Source organism: Drosophila ananassae, chromosome 2R (assembly GCF_017639315.1).
Source record: "Drosophila ananassae strain 14024-0371.13 chromosome 2R, ASM1763931v2, whole genome shotgun sequence".
Classification (NCBI taxonomy): Eukaryota; Metazoa; Arthropoda; class Insecta; order Diptera; family Drosophilidae; genus Drosophila; species Drosophila ananassae.
The window spans coordinates 21,534,091-21,556,051 of NC_057928.1; the positions used below are offsets into that span (position 1 = coordinate 21,534,091).

Sequence of the window (21,961 nt, forward strand, 5' to 3'; positions counted from 1 at the left end):
AACGATTAAGGTATTATTTAAATTAGGAATTTAACAATTTGGGTTTAAGAAATATTTTAAATAAATGGGGCTTGCTATAAAATATCAAAGAACTAAACTTTACTCTTCAAAATGGTATCAATAATAATTTGTTTCTTCACATTTCTGTTGGTTGTTATTTTTTTAAATTTTATTGTAATATTATATATGAAATACTATAGTTTTATACTTATATATTTTGTTTTATTTATAGATATTAAATATCTTTCAAGTTCCTTAAACATTTCTTAAAAGATAAACCCTGAATCTGAAATCATCAGAAATTTTAACATTTTCAGGTAACATGAAGTTGCAACTAATGTTAATTATAGATTATCTTCTAAATTTTCTTTTTAATATTCAATATTCTAAGATAATACATATATCTATCTTAATAATTTTCCGCTTTTCCAGCCACTGTGCCCATTGGTAATATCTATGGCTATCACTAAAAAAGTTTACACTGCCATTTTGTGTCATTGTTGCTGGTTGCGTTGCTGCTGTCGTTCCTATTGTTGCTGCCTCTGCTGCTGCTGGTGCTGCGGGAACAACTTTGCAGCACCACAGACATTATATACATACCTATATACACACCCATATATATATGCAAAAATATATAGACAAACTGGAAGCCGCAACAAAGTTGCAAGCCAGCTCTGTCGACGTCCCAGACCTTATGCCTTATGTAAATTGTAAAAAAAAAAGGAAAATAAAAAAAAATTGATAATGAAACTTTTCAACGCAATAAATAATAGCTGACAAGGGACGGCAATCGCCGGGGGGAAAGAGACTTTGCCAGGGAGGGGGTGGGGTAAGTGGTAAGAGAGAGTGTGGCAAGGAGATGGGGCGGAAGCAATAAAGGAAAAGGCATGAAATTCTACGTTTATTATTGATTTCGTGTTGAATTTTTGATTATTTCTATAAATATTATGTATGGGTGAGGAAAAAAAAAAGGTGGCGCTCAATTGATGGGAGACGGGGTGTTACATCTACAAATATATATGTGGGGGTATAGCCTATACCCCGCACCCCTTCTCTCGTACATGACACGTGCGATGTTGATAATGCCGACGAGCGTCGTCTAGGTCAAGTTTGGAGAATATAGTACTTATTATACGAACCAAAACACGGCACACACCCAAATTATATGGCACACTGGAAGAAAATTTGGTGAAATATATTAAAATTTTTAAGCCAAAAAAATATGATTTAAAAATAGGAAATTATAGAGTTTCATGTGAGAAAGATAAGCTCTTCTTAGACACTCTCACGATCTTCTTAAATTAAATTAAAATTATATATTGTTTATTATACCATCTCTTCTAAATAGAGCTAGACTTCAAGAACTCTTTTCAAATATTTTTGAAAGCCCAATCCCCACTTTCTTAAAGTGCACCATTTTCACACACACCTTCCAGTATTTCTTTATGATTTTATTTATACTTTTCGGTGCTCTCGTTTTCGCGTATCGACATAAAACTGAAAAATAAACACACATAAAAAATAACAAGAAAAAGAAGTCGTCGGCGGAGTGGCGAAGCAGCAACAAATATTGCTATGCAAATAAAGAATATGGCCTCCGCTCGTGGCAACCGCCCAGCCGCCCACAGCCGTGCCACCACCGACACTCCACCCGCCCCGCCCCCTCTAGGGGACAGTCGAGATAAGCAAACACTCCTCTCGCACATACACACACCTGGGCCACATCGATGCTTATGAGTTGTGCACACACACAAACACATCCATAAGTAATGGCACAAGGTGTGCCCGTCCAGGTTGTCGTCTTTGTATCTGCCTCCCCAGCCGCTGCCCCTCGCTATCAGTCTCTCCAACGCGCCAATAAAAAAAAAAAAATATTCTAAGGCAAGACCCAAAAAACAGGCAAAAAACAAAAAACTGTTTGGTTGCAAACAAACACAAAAAATAAAAAAAAGTTACAAAAACTATAAACAACAAAAAGTCATCAAAGTTGAGTTTCGTTTTGGGTTTCAGTTGAGCTGATAAATTCTGTACCCTTTGCCCCAAACAGCAACGCAAACAAACGGAAAACAGAAAAAACACTTTTCTTGCCCGTTTCCCCAATTGGATTTAAGAATATTCAAAAATTCAATTACATATGGAGAACTGAGAAATGGGGAATTGGAGAGAGTGGGTGGTGGGGGCTAAGGATAAGGGATCAAAATACCAGGGGAGCTTAAAAAACGAATTGAAAACTTTTTATTCGCATGAAATACTTGAAGATATTGCTTCTATAACCTTAACAAATCAAGTGAAAGGGACCAGGGCCTTAGGCCTCAAAAGGTTACAAAGTTATTTCAATTTATATTACGGATTTTTTCAAGAAGAACTTTCAAGGAATTTAATGAGGCCATTTTTCTAAACTCTAAACTCTATGATTCTTAAATGGTTTTAACTGAAAGTTTATTTTAAGTTTTTATGACAAGTTTTTGAACAATTTTAATGGCCAATTACCCAAAAATAGTTCAGAGAATAATAAATAAATATATTTTTAATAAACTTATAAATTCATAACAATTAACACACCTTGTAGTCTTATTAAAGTTTTAAAAAAAAAAGTTATTACCCCAAGGAGGGGCATTATCATTATTTCCAATAATTGTATCATTAATTTAATTTTAGATTCCAAACCCATTCCAAAATAAAATCAACTTGCAGCCCATTAGTAATCGATCCTACCAAGTAGGGTATCCGATTTCTAGGCTTCACCCACATACTCAAAAATGTTTGGCATTAAAATAAAAAAAAAACGAAAAAACTATAAATTGCGTCTGGCTCGAAAATTGGAATAATAACAAAACATGAAAACCAAAAAAACAAAAATAAATAATATAAAAATAAAAACACAGAAGCAATAACAAAGAGCGACTTTAAGCATGGCACGACAACAACTCATAAATATTCAAATTTGTTGTTTGGGTCTGTAGTTGCATTCTATAATTGTATTTCCATTTCAAGTATTCCCGTCGTCCCGTCCCGTACTTCTCTCCACTTTGACGCGACAAGACCGTGTTCGTTGGGGTATTTAAAAATTTTTATTGATTACGTCTGTAAACAAATAGTAAAAAATCGTAGACGTAGACTCAATTGCAAATATTTACACGACACGAGTAGAGATCTCAATATAGAATATAGAATATAGAATACCTGGTCGTACCCCATTCAAACGCAAAGGCAAAAGGCACCCCATATAGACAGACCCCATCCATCCATCGACATCTGGACGAACCGGCAAGGCGGCGGCTCTACTATCATCAGATTCTATATAAATATAGTATTGGTAGTAAGACTTATCGGGCGAGCTGCTCGCTATTGAAATTCACACGTCTCGTCCGGCTGGGCCTGTTTTTCAGTTCGATTCTATTGCGATTTGTTACGTATACGTAATGGGGATCTATCTAACGTCTAGCCGTCTCGATCGTAAAATGCTAAAATCTAAAAAGCAACAACACCTCACAAATGAAAATTGCAATAAAAAACTGAGTCGGCATTGAGCAGTAGACCGTGTGCCGGGATCGATTCTCATTGGGGGTCCATTGGATCGGGCGAGGCTGCTCGTAAATTGTTAATTCACTCAATGTATCTGTATCTGCATCTGCATTTGTATAGGTATCTGTATCTGTATCTGGACTAGGCTGTACACTGTACAGGTGAATGGGGAGAGTGTGATTGATCATTCAAGTTAAGAATGAGTTGTTAACATTTTTTAGGGTGCTAAATTATCTAGGTGGGGGGTTGTAAAACTTGTTTTCTTTTTTTTTAATTAGCTAAAGTTAAAAAAAAGTAGTTTAAAATAATTATGAAATTTTGTTTGCTTTTTTTATGCAGTGACCACAATGCCATAATAATCAAAACAACAAAATACAACCCAAGGCGTAAACAATAGTGTATTACTCTACTAATTTACAAAAATGATTGCTAGATTTTATGTCATCTTTGTGCACATTAATTGCCGATTCGAATAGAATCCTGTAACCCGTTTCCCTTGAAGTCCCAGCTCCATGGCAGTCCCCAATTGATTGCCGCTTCGTGTGCCACATAAATTGATCCACTGCCCACAGTCGCGTTGCACGAGCATATTAATTGCAACAATGTTCTATAGATGTCCCAAGTGGTCGCCAATCTCCACAATCAGCACAAAGTTAGTACGTCTCTCTCGCATATGTAACTCAATTTGCATTTATTCATATTAATATTATTATTTGCCATACGGCGGCCACACGAAGCTGCAGAAAAAGCATAGCTGAGCTGAGCTGAGACGAACACTGAGCTTGCCCCGAGGCTGCAGCGAAATTTAAATATTTTATTTAACAAGTTTTCCAATTAAATTAATAATGCAAATTGTTGTGCTCCCTTGCCTTTTTCCTGATGTCCGCTTGGTTTACTTTTTTTTTATATATATATAGCAAGAGTGAGGATAAAAGTGAGGTTTTAAGGGAGAAGGATGAGGATAGGATCGAGTTACTCATACAACTGCCCTTTGTTGGGTTGCAACAAGTAAATGTAATTAAATAACTGAGTAAGCAGCGAATAAACAAAGAAATTAAAAAATGTTATTTTCTTTAAAGGCAAGGATATAAGGAACTATGAATACTCTTTTTGCAAAGAAGTTCAAGCGGTCTAGTGGCGAAGGAAAAAAGAACGCTTTCAATAAGTTTTCTAGTTTTTAAGATTTTTAATAATATTTTATTTCTAGGTTTCTTTTGATTTATTTTTTGCAATATTATAGGGTATGCAAAATGGGCATTAACCAGCTGAAAGCTTAATTTATTTGTAGGTCATTTTCATGTAACACTGCAACTGCAACAACAGCAACAGAGCTGCAGCAGCAACAGCAACAGCAACGCCGCCTTCTCTGTCGCAGAGCAATCATAAAAAACAAATCAGCAAACAGTGGGCAAAAACGACAAAAAAACAAATAAAAAAAATATAAAAAAAAAGTGAAAAGACACAGTACTCTCGAGTAAACGCAAAAAATGGGGAGACGAGGCGAGACTAACTACATAAGACATTTTTATATGGCGTCGGTGTCAACGTGGCTTGCAAATTAGTTATGTAAGAGAGTTATGGCAACAAGAAGCCGGCCGGGAAGGTTAAGAAGTTGACATTTGAGGCGTTTCGGGGTTAAGAGCGCTTTGGCAATGAGCCGAGAATTATGAACCTGGGTCTGGGCCACCCCATTTTTGCTAGAAAACTGGAGTTTGCAAATGTCCCCCTTTTGCGGTTATGACATCAGTCAGTCCCAAAGTTAGACAGAAATTTTGCAAAAAAAAGAAAATAAACAACAAAAAATCTTTAACTATGATTCTGGCCTTGGCTTATCTTATCCCAGCCAAGTTGTGGTGTTGTCAACATTTTTCGCCAAATATGGCTATCAGGGTGTAGTCTGAAGTAAAAGCAAATTGGACAGCCGCTATCGCCCGAGACTAAATAGGTAATTTCTATATCAGTTCTTCTATCTTTGCAATCAGATATAATAGAAATAAAACGTCTGGCCTTGAAGGATCTATTCTATTTATAGCAAAGTGAAGTGTTAACAACTTTACAAGCACCTGATCATATAGTCTGGTTATTTCTTTTATTGACTTTGTGGCGGGGAATATCATTAAAATTTTCCTAGATTTTTTTCGGCTCTTTAATTTACGTTAATTGCTTTCATTTTTACTTTTGTTTATCTTTGGTTTTCAATTATTTTCTTTGTTCGAGCCCATGCGACTTATCCCAGTGTTTGTTTTTCTGAAGACCCCCTCAAAAAAACTCTTTTCTTCTCTTGTCTTATCCTTGTGTGTACTTTGTAGGCCTCTAATATTATCTTTCCAGTTTTTGATCTTATCCGCTTGCCGCCCTCACCATTGTATCTTTTTATTTGTTAGTTTTTTTTTGGTTTTTAGTCTGTTAGCTTATCCCACAAACACCTCATACTTTTTATACTATTATTTTATTATTTTATTAGCATGGAAGTGAAATCTTTTCCCCCATCCATTGCATTTCTCTGGCTTCCCACTGATCGATCTGTGAGTGTGATCACTGATCACAACATTTCCGTCTGATTATCTTCCGATTATTTCTATTCTATTTCTGACATTGGTTCTCCTGATTGATTTAATGGCCGAGTATCGAGTGTCTTGTTTTCTAAGTCTCTCCAATGACTGGTATTCAAAGGAAATCCTATTTTTGAGATACTCGGCCGACCAAATTCCACGCCTATCAATCACTAACTGAGAACTTTGTTGACCAAAATTTTGCATTTTGGTCGTAAACAAAAATTTTCGTAGAAGACGGAAAGTCTGGAACAAAAAAGCCTCCGACCATGAGGAATCGAGCAGTGATAAGAGTATAAATATAATCGGTTAGTGGTCTCAAGTAGTTCCATTGATAAGAGCCCATGGCTTGATAAGAGGATCCAGACAGAGCTGGAAATTTTGTTTTTCAGTGAACTAGTTACGGAAACGTGAATTCGAACGTCAATGGGTATTAGAAGAGCTCTACAAATCGCACTTGGCTTTTGAATTGAGCTCTGTTTACATTCTCGACAGTGGACATGCTCCAAAAATGTGTGCAAATTTTTTTGGGGGATAAGAAAAGTAGTATTATTATGATATATTTTGTCACAAAAAGAAGAGAGTTTTAAAGAAGAGATAGTAGACAAACAAGTTTATAATAAATCAATATATTATTTATTCCATTGCTATTATTCTCGACAGTATTGTATGGGCCAGAGCTCTGGCATCGTGTCTGGTGATTCGCCGTCTAAAGGTGGGCCCTACATGCGCTTTGCATGCCAAGTATATCCACATCCAGACCTCTGATTCATTGATAACACGTGCCAAGTGCACTACACCTGACCCAGCCCAAAACCAGACAGTTGCAGTGCTACTTGGGTAAATATTTGCCTCCGTAATTCAGCTGCCTCGACAATGGGTTGGTGTTTTATTTTTCTTCTTTCTAGTGCAATTCACCATGTGACTCTAGAACTCTCACTACTTTTTTATTTTTTGGTCTGTGGGTTTTTGCACTATCACCAGACCTTTTGGATTGTTTTCAAAACTGGACGAGTGATAAGTGCAGGGACCCGGTAATAGCTAATTTATATAGCTGCATCACTGTCTCAATGGCCATGACAATACAGAAATCGGTTCCACTGATATGGGAACTGGACCTACATTTTCAAATATTTCTTTTTTAATTTTTTTCACTGCATATTATATGTGTTTTTTTATAGTATGAGGCAATTATATGAAAGTCATTTGCTTTCAAATAATTATGAACAAGGAAAAGATTCATTCTGAAATTGAGCTGACATCATCGCCCCCTTTAAAAAGTTCTCATTAGCCACTGATATAATTTATATATAATTATACTTGAGAATGATGCGACTGCGAAAAGTTTTGACTTTAAGTGGATTGGATGGGGCGACGTGGGAATCAGCGCTAATGGAAAGGATATGTCATGGATCTGCCTTAAAAGCCACAATACATCATTAAAAAAAGTTACACAATATCCACTAGATATATAGCTTGAATTAAAATGTACCTTTTTCCATCATTAATTTTAAGACAAATTATTCAGCTTTATAATAAAATTCCTTCCATTATCGCCGGGTAAACGTGTGCTAAATTTCTTGTAAATATTTATTCAATTGAGTAAGCCCATTTATATCCGTGTTTATTTCGCCAACGATTCGCACAAACGCTTCCTATTCTATTATTTCCTGGTAGCTCCACTTGAGACTTACGCGCTTTTTTCGCAAATACTTTTTCCGCAAAGCCCAAATTCCAAGGAGGCCCATTAGAATCGATCTAAGTACAAAAACTCCGCATTATCTATTTGGAGTACCGATAAATAGGCATTTGCATTTTGTGGTATGACTAATGCCAATAGCAGCTTGCATAAACAACTCAAAGGCAAACGTTTACACTTGCCCGAGGCTCCAAAATATATATGTATATATTTCTGTGTATACCATCGTACCTACATATATAATTTCAATTCCAAGTGGACGGGCCCATGCAAATGAGGCCTCGAGTACATTAAAGTACCTCCCGGGTACTGGTGCTAGTACTGGTGCTAGTACTTCCAAACGTACAAATACATAGACCCAGGTCTAAGTATTACTTAATATCATTGACTAAGCGCTGCTCACCCGAAAAGCCCAGCCATCAAAACAACTTTCGATTACGAAATTTAGCACAGTTCATGTTGGGGGTATTTGGGAAATACTAAAGGGGGGTATGCAGGGGTGAATTGCAAAAAGAAACAACAAAAAAGACCAGAGGAAAAAAACAAACTTAATGAGCTTTGCGAAATATGTGTTTGCTTGCCCTTTCGATGGCTGCTGTCAAGTACAATAAACGACAACAGGTTGAAGACTAAGAATCAGGCAACATGAGATACCTGGGCTAGGGATGTAACGGGCTATCGAGGTAATCGGATGAAATATATCCAAAATAAATCAATTTAAATACAAATATATCTAAAAACATATCATAAGTTATCGAAATAAATCAAAAATGTTTAATAGATCTTTGTCAAAAATGTCTTTAATGTTTATCTTTAATAAAAAATATATTATAAATTTTACATTAATTTTTAAAAGTGTAGTACCTATACCATATATTTTAAAAAACCATTATATACCTCTTTTTAAAAAGTATCTTCTTCCATCTCTAACCTTAACACTTGAGCAGCTGAAAATGAAAATTGCAAAAAATAAAAAACAAAAAACTTAAACAAAACCCAATTGCAACTGGCGGCGATGAGAATGGAGACGATGACGATGGCTCTGAGGATGACTAATGCCATCTAAAAAACTGAAAAAAACTGAAACTCACCGATGGAAGACACAGAAAAAAAACTAAGCAACAAAAAAAAAGAGCCAGAACTTGAAGCAAATTTTCGAATTAAAATAAAGTCATTGCTGTGGTTGCGGCCCTGTACGGGTGCATGAGAGTGTGGTTGAGTGGTTCGGCGGTTGCGTGGTTCAGTGGTTCGGCATTGGTGGACTACCGCATGCCCATAGTGTGATGTGGTGCAGTGGTGCAGGCCATGCAATCGTGTGGCCTGATCTTCAAATGCTATCTACTCGAATTCTACGGAAGATGCAAAAGGTTGCCAAGGGAATGTTTTTGGCAAATGTTAAAAATCAGTCACGATAGGTCCAAAGGAAATAAAACTAGATAATTTATAATTAAGTTTAAATAAAAGTAATTACATTAATCACCAAAATATATAATATTTAAGGGCATCGATCAGGGAATTCAGACAGATCTTAAAATAAGTAATCGCGCGTGTACCTCAGATTATACATCAGAATGACCTCACAAAAGTCAATGCTTCCTGAGAGATCGAAAATACAAATTTTATCTGTACGAAAAAAAAAAAAAAAAAAAAAAAAAACAAAAATCTGCTGCTTACAAAGGAACCTGTTATAAGATACAAATCCATCCCGGGTTGTACAGGCATATCTGACAGGTTTCTAGGCAGATTATTCCTCTTATAGATATTTCTTAAAACGTGTAAGCAATTACACATTTATAGACATTCATTATAGACATATAGAAAATAGACATTCCTCATCCCACAAAAGACAAGAATATTTAATTAAATAATAGTATTTTATTATATATTTTTCTCTCATCTTTCTATTACTTTTTGTTTAATTTTTTGTTTGTTTTAAACTTGAAAAATAAATTACCTTTAGTCACGAATATCTTCTTCTCCATGACAATCTGACGAGAACACCGAAAAGAACACTAAAGATTCGCATTCAATTTGAGCATTTCTTTGGCGACTGATAAAGGCGTATCTTGCAGATACACGGATACACAAATAGACGTCGAAACGAATGTTCTGCTATTATTTAATTAGCGTTGAGCTTTTGGCCCTCCGGGGCCGAGATACTTGAGTGCATGCCGCGTATCTTGTATCTTTTAAATCATCTTGTGGGGATTTCGAAGGGGGGTTTTGGGGGCACACAGAGAGAGTATATAGATAAGCTTTTGTGAATTTACATTTTTTTATTGCCTGAATATTCGCATAATAATTGCCTTGCAACCAGATACAGTTGCCGCATTGTGGCCACTTTGTGGCAATTCAAATGTATCTACCAGATACTTGTTCTACCAAACAGAGAACAGAAACCGGAAAATTTGTTTATTTAGCTTAGCGTTGAAATGGTCTCCAGGGGACTTGCAGATATTTTTTGCCGCTCTAATCTGATAATCACAAAGTAGTCCCTTTTCCCGGGCTACCCCTCAACTCTCTCCTCTGGATTTCTTCTCGACTGAGGATGACTTTTCTTCCTCCTTGGCACTTATCTGGTTCCCAGCTCAACTGTTATTACCTTAGCTCCTTTTGTGCTACACTTGCTTCTTGTTTATCTTTTGTTTCTATGCTAAACAATTTTTGCACATGTGGCCCAAAAGCCTATTGTTGTTGTTCCTTGTTGTTGATGTTGTTGTTGTTTATGCATTGTTCCCATTGTTGTTGCTGCTGACGTCGGAGTTGGCTCATTGAATGAATTGAGGCCCCTAGCAACCCGAACCACACTCACTCATGCCCACCCCTCCCAAACAATCGAGGCCAAACTTATAGTATTTTTAACATAAATATTTACTCAATTCAACAATGAATAATGAAATATGTTTCCCCGAAAATTTGTTAAAGTTTTTAGCAGCAAACCTAATTGAATATTTTAGTTAAATAATTTAACAGCTGTTAAAACTACAAACAAAAAAACCTATGAATACTAAGTAGAGAATTACAATTAATAGGAATTTGGTATAATAAGCTATTATTTAAGGTTTTTAAGGGAGTAAATAGCTTCATTAGCAGGCCATAGAATCTAGCCACTTTGTAAATTATAATTTTTTTGCTCATTATTTATTTAACATTTTAAGGCTTAGTTAAAAGTTCAAAACCATCTTAAACCTAAAATTATTAAATTTCTCTTAACAAAGTAACTCTTATTAGTAAATATTTGTAATACTACTACTAATATTAATATTAATAATAATATTACTAATAAATAAATAAATTCTAACTTGTATTTTAATTTTATTTATATATTTTAACCAATTCATAGATCAAACCAGGTGGAAAATTATACTTTTATATCATTATTATAAGATCTAAACCTTCTTAAACCTAAAATTATTAAATTTCTCTTAACAAAGTTACTCTTTTTAGTTATAACTATATTAGAAATAAATATTTTAATTATTAATAATAACTGCTACTATTTAGTTAACCTCAGGTGCACTCATTATGGAGAAACATCATGCACCGCCTTGCAGGTGACTCATAATTTTGCACTCTTATTGTTGTTGTAACAATGTAATGTATTGTTGTTGTAGTTGTTGTTATTGTTGCTGTTGCTGCTTCGATTTACGAAACCTTCGCTGTTCATTAGTGTTGTTGTTGCTGTTGCTGGTGCTTCTTCTTTTGTGATTGTTGCTTTGTTGCCAAGCCAGGTACAAATGGAAAGTGTACAAACAAAAAAAAAAAAAAAATACAAAAAAATAAGACAAACATACATATATTTATGTAAGTATCTGCGTGTAGCTATCATTCATATTGTGAAAAACCTTGGAACTGCTACAATTACTGTTGACATTTATTATTGTTGTAGTTGTTGCTGTTTTAATTTGTTGTATCTTTTTGTTGTATTTTGTATTTTTTTTGTATTTTTTTTTTTTTGAGTTTCGCATTTCCGCTTTCATTGCCCGACATTTGTTTGTCACAGTCGACGGTTGGCAACAAAACCAACAGCAACAAGAACCACCAGCCAGCCATAAGCAATAACCACCAGCAGCACCACTCGCTTATCAGTCTTTTGAAAAACAACCAAATCTAAAGCGATACCAAAAACCATTGAGTCACAGATACAAATACAGATACAGATACAGATACAGATACATTCATCGGCAACAAAACAGTGAGAGCCAAAAAAAATAACAAAATTCGTAATGCAAACAGGTGAAGATAGATAAGTATGTAAGCGACTAGGCATCTTTCAGATACTTATTCATATTGTTGCCAACAAAATAGTAGTTCTAAGTGAAATTTAAATAAATGCAGGGAAAATAAATCTATTTATTCTTAGAGTGTTAGACTCGAAACTTGTTACTTTAATAGAGATCTATATATCTTTCAGATATTTTTTCATAAGTACTTCCCTATTAAAAAATTTCAATGAAAAATCTTAATAGTACCAATAATAATACCATTTAATTTTCTATTATTTCCCCCACAATTGTAATGCTCATTGAACTTGGACACCAATCTGAAGGTTTCTTTCCCAAACAATTTTCAATCAGCTTGGAAAAGAGAGGGTCCTATACATGCTAGGAAAGAGACAGGTAGAAAGCCAGCTAGACTGAAGAGCGACCGTGTCCAATCGAAATAATATATTGTAAGATCTATTTGTGGTCTGCTTACAACAAAGGATGGGACAGACTATAGACAGTAGGACAGGGGCGGTGGGAAACGAACCCCTCGAACAGCAGCGCGAAGAACTGAAAAGATTCGAAGGTCATAGAAACTGTCAAAGATGAGATGGATATTTTGGATCTGTAGAGAGAAACAGGCCCATATGAATTGGTTGCTGTGATTGCCCATAGACAAATTGTCAAGAAACATGACAATTGAGGATTTTGCACAGCCTTTTTCCCCAGAGTTTTCTCGAACAAATTTTCCGCTCTGTTGTTTGCCAGGCGGGTGGATAGACGGGATGGATGGATGGACGGGTCAAGTTTTCACTGTGGGAATAATGACACTTTTGAGTCGCCGTATTCCGGGGAGGAAAACAAAACAGCAGCAGCTAACAATCAGCTACAATGGAATTGATGGCATTATAATATGGGAGCAGGCTGTAATTCGGGGCTTAGTAATGGGAGAAGATGGCCCGAAACATTGTCTCGGATTAGGGGTTTTAAGGTTTTTACTTTCTTTTCCAGCTAAATCGGGTCAAGTCGGGTCGGCAGGTTTTTTTTTTTCCTATTTTTTTTGGCAGAAAATGGATATACATATGAGATATATTATAAGCCTAAAACAACCACACCCTATAAGAAATATATTAAAAAAAAAACCTCAAACGTGTTGCTTGAAACTGTCAGTTGGTAATAAGCAAATAGATTACCGTTGCCAAAAATCAAATTAAAAAAGTCTTAGGCTACTTGAGTGAATTTTTAGTTAATATACATTTTAAAAAACTGAACACATGTATTCTCAGTTCTGAGCCATTTCGTGGAATAGATTTTTCAAAAAAAAAACAAAAGTTTTTTTGAAAAAAATTAATCGTTCAAATGTATGGCTGTTTTTTGCTTTGTTTTTGGAATGTGACAGCTAGAACATTTTCCAATTTTCTAATACGTACCCCTTGTGCCACAGCGATCCAATATTCCACGGGGCCACGTGCCGATGGAAATAAAAATAATGAGCACGTCCACGACCAGTCCACCTACATGCGACGATAGAGGTTGGGATGTGACAAGTCCAAGATACTTTTTTTTTTTTTTTGGCTGCGCAAATCTCTCTCGATCTCTATCGAACCGAACCAATTTTTTATATTTATTTTTTAGATGCGGGGGGATACAACACGTGCCTGTTCAGAGCTAGTACTGGAAAGCCTCCATGGCTAGAAATTCCCAGAAAAAAAACAATAACAAAAATAATATTAATTGGCCAACAACTGCGGATGTGTTGTAGTGGCGGGATTGTTCAAAAACAAAAACCAGAGGACTTGACCAAATATTTGCCAACTTTTTTGTTTTCTTCTCCCAATGTCTACAAAATATATTTCAGATAGATGGAGAGATACATAGATAGATAGATACATTTTGTATGCCTCAATAACAGAAATTCCGCATTTGAGAATATGCATGCGAATTGTTGACAAAAATGACACACCGAATCTATTTATTCAGTTTAGAAAACACGGTGGAAAGGCTAAACAAAGCCTGGGGAGCAAACAAGAAGTTAAATAATATGACAAATATTGTCCCAGACCCTGTCTCTGCCTCTGGTTTTTGGAACTTGGATCTGGAATTTTGGTGCTGTGTTGGGGAATACCATACAGATGTTCGTTCTCGATTCCATTTCAACTCAGATTTTTTTTTATTTATTTTTCGAAAATAAAAAACTTAACTATGGGAAAACACGCCGAGAAAAGGTGGCCAAACTTAAGAATGTTAGTGAGACGCGTGTTGGCCATAATCAGGGGAAAACTATCTTGAGCTGGTCAAAAATAATCAGGAGGCTTTACGCCTTCCACCCCTTACCCCAGGCAACTGCTCCCTATCGAGTGAGTGTCCAAAATATTTTTGAAAACATCAATAAATTACAAAAGTCAAGAAAATTATCAGTGGCAGGCGCGTCAGCAGTCGCAGCATCATCATCACCATCATCACACGTTGCCTTGACTCGAGACAGGAAAACAAAAACAAAGACGCGCCACAATCATTTTTAAATATATAGTTAATAAAATAAGCATACAAAATAAAAGAGTAAATGACTAAAAGACATAAAATTTAAACGAAATGTCCCCAAAAAAAATATGCAAAACGAATTGTGACGTGAAATTGATTCAATTAAATCTTTTATGACGTGACAATTGAATTCTATTTTCGCATCTAATTGGAACTGATTGTAGTTTCGCCCCGTCGACCCAATCCGTATAATAAAAATGAAAAAAAAAAATAAAAATAAAAATAAAATAAAATAAAGCAGACACCACCGCGTAGATCTCTTTAAACACGTACTCATATACGTACGACTACTATATAGTACAATATATTCAAAAATCTGTTGTCAACGAGGTTCTCGAGTACACTTGCACCCTTTTCGGTTCTATTCTATTCTGGGACATGACGGTATATCGCAACGGGTCCAAAAAAGAAAACTCTGCGGACTTATGCCCCCCTGGACAGTTTTTCTTTTTTCGGGTAATACTACATAGATGTTTACCTTAACAAGAAGAATGACAGATTTTTAAATGATTTTGAACAGGGCGTGAGATCTCAGAAAATATGGCACACGTCTGGCAGTGGTCATCAGATCAGCTACAGAAGTACTATAATATAGTACTATATATTATTACTATATAGTATAACCCTTGAGTGAAGCTCAATTATTAGCTTAACCCATTAAACCTCCGCTTAAAGGTTTCACTTTTTTTGAGGGCTTAAATTGACAAGTCTTTCGATTTCAGCGATTTCTTCCGACTCCTGCACATATATCCATATCCATATCCATATATATATATATATATGTTTGTTAACCCCAGCCTGTTTGGGCCATTGGCAGTGTTGCCGCTTTTCAGCCAAGTTCATAGTACCCATTGCGGGGCCCAACAACAAGTTACAGTGGGCCTAGCCCAAACTGGTTGCCCAATTGTCTTCCCCTGCTGATCGCGAGTCAGAGATTGCAGCCGAGTTGCAGCGAGTGCAGTAAGAGAAAATGCGATATATATTCATACAAATTTTATTCAAAATAGTATCTTAAAAATCATATAATATTGTTCGATAATTTCTCTCAGTGTAGTTGCCATGGCCGTGGCAGTAACGGGTTGTGTGCGCTGGGGAATCGGCTGTGTTGCCGCTCTTCAGTGGTTCGGTGGCTGCTGAAAGAAAGTTGCACCCGCAACAGGCAAGCTGCCCCTGCAATAGTGAGCCCCACCCCCCACTCCCCACTCCTCCCCCCTGGCAGAAAAGAAAGCCGTTTTGTTTTAATTTTTTCCACAATTATTTTCCGCTAGCGCAGGAAAAATTATATGCTTTTATTTTTGTAATTTTTTTTTTTTTGCCTTTTTTTTTTTTGCTCTGTATGTGTTGTGTGATTTTTTTTCACAAAATGTTTGTTTTTTTTTTTTTTTTGTTTTGGTTACAAATTTCTCACAATTATTTGTTGTTTTACGCAATAAAAAAACTTAACATTAAATACAATATATTTTTTGTTTTTGCTTTTTTTGTAATAATAAAAAATTAATACATTTACTTTTTCGTATTTTGCTTGTTTATTTCTTTCTTTCTCTCTCGGGTTTTTGTTTTTTTTTTAATAAATAGGTTTTTCGCTTTGATAGATACTTTTTGCTGGTAATAGATACTTTCGTGTTTAATGTCGGTGTGTGTGTGTTTATGGATGGTGTGTGTGTGTGTTTATGGAAGTGTGTGTATTTTTTGGGTATTTGTGAGAACATTAAGTTTTCCTTTTTACGTTAATTGTAATTTTTACAAATTATATCGCATTGCATTTGTTTTTTTTTTTATATTTAAATTTTAAATTTTATTTGAAGTTTTTCTTGATTTTCCTTTCGCTGCTACATTTAAGTTTTAATTTTTTTTTTTATATCGCAATTGGAGTTTTTACACAGACAAAAAAATTTTACAAATTTTTTACGCTTTCACATTTACTGAGATATTCATTGCCTTAAATTTTACGCTTGATTTTAATTTATTTCTTGTTTTAAATTTTTTTTTTGTGTTGTGGATTTTTTGTATTTTTTTCTTTTAATTTTTATTTTGTAGTGTGGGTGTGTAGTACGCGCTATACATTTAATAATACATAAAAATTTGTTAAAATCCTAAAATTTGTTGGTTTTAATTAATATTAATTAATAATTTAAAAAATTTTTATTGCAGCAAGCTGCGTCTAACTAAAATTGGAGCGTGTGTTCTCTTATCCGTCCACCTCACTGGGATGGAGGCCTCTTCTCTACTCTCCTCTACTCTTCTCAGTTTTAAAGTTAAATTTTAAAAATTACCAAGATCAAGTTTGTTTGTTTTGTTGGTTTATGTTTTTTGTTGTTGTTGGTTTATGGTGTGTGTGTGTGTGTGTGTATTTTTTTTTTTAAATTACTATTTAGCATACAATTTTAAAAAAAGAAAAAAAAAATCTGTTCACATTTAATTCTTATATTGTTGGTTGTCTGTTGTGGGTGTTTGTTTGCTGTTTTCTGTATGTTGTATGTTGTATGTTATGTGTAATTTTATCAACACCACTTCTGCCGGATTCGAATGGGCCGGCAGAAGGGCTCTTAGCATCTTAAACAGTATCACATATTCATGAGTTGTCGACCGGCGAGCCCGCTGCCAAGGCCCCAAAAAAAAATATTCTTCCCAGGACCTATTGGGGGCTGCCGTCTTTGAATTTCATGTTGGTTTTTTTTTTTATATCCCTTTACTTTATATATTTATATTTTAATTTTTTTTTTTTTGTTTTTTCCTTCCTTCCGCTCCACTCGCTATATTTTTTGTTTGTTTTCTTTGCTTTTGCGTTTTTTGTTGAAAAAGGAGAAACAACTTAAAACTCTAGTTATTTGTTATAGCACTACGCATCTAAGTAAAATGGTGGTGAGAGTCACAATTACAAAAATTGTTTTGGGGCCTGGGAGGCATCGCAGGCTTCAGGCCCCCTTCTAAATAGTATTAGTAATGAGAGTGTGGTTGGCGTACCCTAATGTGTATGTGTGTGTGTGTTGGTTGTGTGTGTGTGTGTGTGTGTGTGTGTTATGTGTGGGTGTGTAGGTGGGGTGGCTTCGAATACTTGCTTCGTTGTCGCTCTGCAATATCGCTCTTGCAACAAACTACTGCTCTCGATCATCACAGGGGTGGTGTTTTTATTAATTTTTCTCCTTCATCCTTCGTCCTTGCTCGCCCTTAGTTTGTGGGCGTGGCAATGGCCGCACTTGGACTATGGGTATGACTGCCGAAGCTATAGCTACGACGAGCACCCAGACCATCAGCGGAGTATAGCTTATTCTTGGTAATCGTATACTCCGGACTGATGGTGATCGTGCGGGCCAGACTCTTCATGAACTGGGGCAGCAGGGACGTCCAGCCGCGATGATCCTGTCGCAGGGTTAGATATACCTCAAATGTGGACACCGTATCGGGATCCACTTTGATGGTAGCGATGCGCCTAGAGTTCTGTGGCTCGTCCTCGAACTCAATGTAGATGGTGCAGCCGCGAATGCCGCAGGGCTCCTTCTCCGATACACGGACAATGTCCCTTGCCACGTTCGGGGTGAGATCACAGGGTAGGGAGACTTCGGTGCAGGTCAGATGCCTGGACTTGGCCGCCCTCAGTTCGTCGAGCATGCGTATGGACAGATCCTTGACGGCCTTCATGTAACGATCATCGGTATCGTAGCTGGCCATCATTTCCTCCATCTCATCCAGCTCGTCCTTGGTGTAGTAGCTGTTGCTGGGCTTGGTCTTCTTGCTTTGGCCACCGCTGGTGCTATTGGCCGGCTGTTTGTGCTTAATACTGCTATGGCCCAAAGTGGCTGTGTTGTTGGTGGTTGTGGTGGTGGTGGTGGTGGTGGTGGACCTACCGCTTATAGCGGCAGCGGTCTTGGCCTTCTTGGACATCACAGTGGGCACAATGTCGTCGATTACTTCGATAGACACCGGTAACAGTTTGCCTTTCCAATCTAAAAATGAAAAAAAATAAACACAATTTTTGATTAGTTTTTTTTTATTAACAAAAAAAAGGATGGAATTGTTTTCGAAATATATTTTGTAAACTTTTTTTTTTCATTTCCTTAAAAAAACAGAAAGCAAAGCAAACGCCAAAGCAAAAAAACAAACAACTAGGCAATGGAGCAACAGCCGCTTGGCAACAGCGAACGCCAGATAAAAGAGGAGCACACAAAACCCAAAAGACAGAGGGCAAGAGCCCACAAAAAAAAAAAAATCATTTTTTATTGCTATTGGGGCTGCTCTCAGGTTGTTGCTTTTTTTTTTGTTGCTTTTGCGTACGTGACCAGTGTTGTTGTTGTTGTTGAGCAATTTAACATGATTTTTTATGACATTTTTCTTTTGTAATTGCAAATTGATTTTTTATGCATTTTTTTTAATCATTTTTTTGGTGTAAATGTAAAAAATGTAAATTTTAAAATTTAATTGCCGGCAAAAGATGATGAAATTTTTCAAAATGATTTCAGGAAATGAAAAAAATTTGTCACTAATTTTAATTTTTAATATTTATATTTTTTCTTCGAAGAATTCTTCACTGAACTTACCGTTATTTTTGATTGAAGTAATGTAGAATGGAGCTGGCATAACATCCATTTTCAGTGATTCTTCTTCTGTTTTGAATGCGAGTGGGGTTTTGGTTGGAAAATCGAATCGAATCGAATATATTCGTTCGTTCGTTCGCTCGACTTTTTTCGAAAAAATTATTTCTCGAAAATTGTAATTTTTTTTCCTTTTTCCTCCAGTAGTTTTAGTTTTTGAAATGATTCGCCGACGGCTTTACGCTTTTAGTTGTATCACTTTTACAATTAATTAATTAATATTATTTATTTTTTTATCACAATTTGCTGTTGTTTGTTGTTGATGTTGTTGTTGTTGTTAATGTCTGCTGTTGATTGCTTCAGATTTGCAGTTTAAATTAACATTTGTTGTTTGTTGGTTGTTGTTTGTAGTGGAAATCACAGCACTTTTGTTGTTTTAACTTTATTTGTTTTGTTGTATCACTTAAATGGCGTTGGTCCGTTGCATTTGTTTGATGGCAATTTTATTTTTTAATATTTTTTAATTGTTAATTATAATAACTTCTGTGTAGCATAGAATTCTTCGTGAAACGTTTCTGAATATATATTTGTATCTGACAGTAGAAAATTTCTGGCTATGCACGACGTTTCTGATACTGCTGCTTGCTTCAACTTTTCCGGCTGTGCTCTCAGTTTTATTTTCTTAAAATTTATTTTTTTCGAAGCTACTATGAACTGCTCTGCCCGTGCGCTGCCTTATATAGTCGCCCGCCGGCCTCTGCCGTCGATGGCAGCGACGTCGGCAGCGGTGGTGTTTCTCTCGCAACGGCTCTCTTGCGGCCGGTTCCCTATGGGGTGGGGGTGCAGGTAGCGGGTGTAAGAGAGAGAGGGTTGAATTGGCTGATGTAAGTCGTTGCCTGTCTTTTACACATTTCTCTCTCTCCGGCTCTCTTTCCCACCAGGCCCCAGCCAGCTCAACAGCTGTCTTTTCACTCAGCTGCGGTGCTCTTTACTCGCCCCGTCTCACTCATGCGCACCTACAACCCGGCCGGCGTTGCTGCTGCTGCCGCTCTCTCTCTCTCTATCTCTCTCTGTGCGGTGTAATTGAGTGGCTGTGTTGGTGAGCCGTGCATACGTGACTTTTGAAAAAGCCAAAAGGAAAAAAAGAGAAAAGCCGGAAAGGACGGAACAGGAGCAAAGGACGGCAGCGATGAAAATGTTCTCCCGCAAGGAAGAAATACACGTACACCAAATCAACCCCCATCCCCACCCCTCTACTAACAACAAAAAACCCATATTACTGTGCTGCCGACGCCGACGTCGATGGCATCTCGATGCCGGCAGCGGAGAAGCTGAAGCTGAAGCTGAAATTTTCCACTGCACTCGCCTTGCACTTCAAAACCGAAACTCTATAGCCCAATACCCAGTTGCAAGTTGCAACTTGCAACATGCAGCAAGGCAACATCGGCTGTTGCCAGGCAGTTGCAAATAAAAACAAAAACTAAAAGATACTCAGATACAAGATACGAAGTATACGAACTGGCAGAATTTCCACAGAAAGAAGCAAAATGCAAATTTGTTTTTTTTTTTGCCCAACTCTGTCGATTTTCAAGGCGATTTTCAGCGCTGAGCTAGTTCAGAGGCCCCCCCAGGCGGAAAATTCGTAGCAGCAGCGTGGCAGCGGAAAATGAATGGGAATTTCGCGAGAAACTTGGCAACTCGAGCGAAATGCTTATGGAAAACTTTAATCACAGTTGATGTGTATCTTGTAATGGTTCGATCCAAATTAATTGCAAAAAAAAAGATTGCAATTTACAATTTTTTTTATATTTTTAAACTGATGAAATAAAAAACAAGTTTCTTTTTTTTACTTCCTTAGTCATTTTGAAATATTTTCGTGATATCTTATCTTTAAAAATAGCCATGAATAAGTATCATTTCTTTAATGAAAGTGTTGAAAGTTCTATGCTACATATTCTTAAATAAATCTTAAATAGAATTTAACAATAAAAATGTATAAATTTCATCATAATTTTCAATTTTATGCTACAACTCTCGTTGATATGTGGGACCTGTTCTTATGGATTCATGAAGACAGAAGCGAGAATTTCATCAGAAAATGAAAAGGATAAGGAGTGTAGGGATAATTTCATATTCATATCATGGATCTCGGGGCTGTGTGTCCTTTCATTTCAATTGAATGCATTTTCCTTCCATCTTCATCTTCATCTTTTTTTTGGTAAATGTATGTTTTTGTATCTTTTTTTTTTTGTTGCCATTGTTGTTTGCTGACCAAAGCTGGTGCTGCACGTAGATTGAAGCCGAAAGATTGAAATGTATCTCATGAATACCCTCCAACTTGTCTTTGGATGCTGGCGCAAATAAATAAAATCAAATTTCTTTCAGATTGAAATGAAATTCCATGAAGCCACGCATCAGTATCTGTATCTATGTATCTGTGTATCTCTAAGAGCGCGTGTGTGCCTGTATGCCTGTATGCCTGCCCTTGTATCTTTAGGATATCTTTCGTGCCACATTAGCTTTATGTAGATGTGTTTTGTCAGATAATAAATGAATTGAAACGAGAACTTCTTTTGTTTGTTTACCCTTCTGCCCCCTGCCCCTTGACTTTTGATTTTGAGTTTGGTTTTTGGCCAATATTGCAATAAGACTCTCTATTTCAGAGTCTTTCTTTTTTGAAATTTCACAATCTTTGAAATATGAACTCCAAGCTTGATTAGAAATTGGCCTTAAAATTGGCAAAAAAAACAGGCCCCTCAAAAATAAACAACAAAGAACTGAGTGATTCAGGTTTCTAAAGGTTTATTGCCTGAATAGATATATATTTTTATATATTTTTGATAATAAAAAGAAAATAACACCTCAAGAGTTCAATTCGCTTCAATTTTCTACGATAATAAACTTGAATAA

General features: G+C 36.2%; 1 protein-coding gene and 1 long non-coding RNA gene across 2 annotated transcripts; one reads left to right on the forward strand and one right to left on the reverse strand.

Moving 5' to 3' along the window:
- Nucleotides 1–15,758: 15,758 nt before the first annotated feature.
- Nucleotides 15,759–19,790, reverse strand: LOC6507880 (protein scylla). The gene is made up of 2 exons (XM_001956480.4): nt 19,058–19,790; nt 15,759–18,466 (listed from the first exon to the last, which is right to left on the reverse strand). The coding sequence occupies exons 1-2, from the start codon at nt 19,104–19,106 to the stop codon at nt 17,691–17,693; spliced, it is 825 nt and encodes a 274-aa protein (XP_001956516.1). The 5' UTR covers nt 19,107–19,790; the 3' UTR covers nt 15,759–17,690.
- Nucleotides 19,791–19,901: 111 nt separating this feature from the next.
- Nucleotides 19,902–20,681, forward strand: LOC116655774. The gene is made up of 2 exons (XR_004310825.1): nt 19,902–19,935; nt 19,993–20,681. It is a non-coding gene; the product is annotated as an uncharacterized LOC116655774 (long non-coding RNA).
- The last annotated feature ends 1,280 nt before the right edge of the window (nt 20,682–21,961 follow it).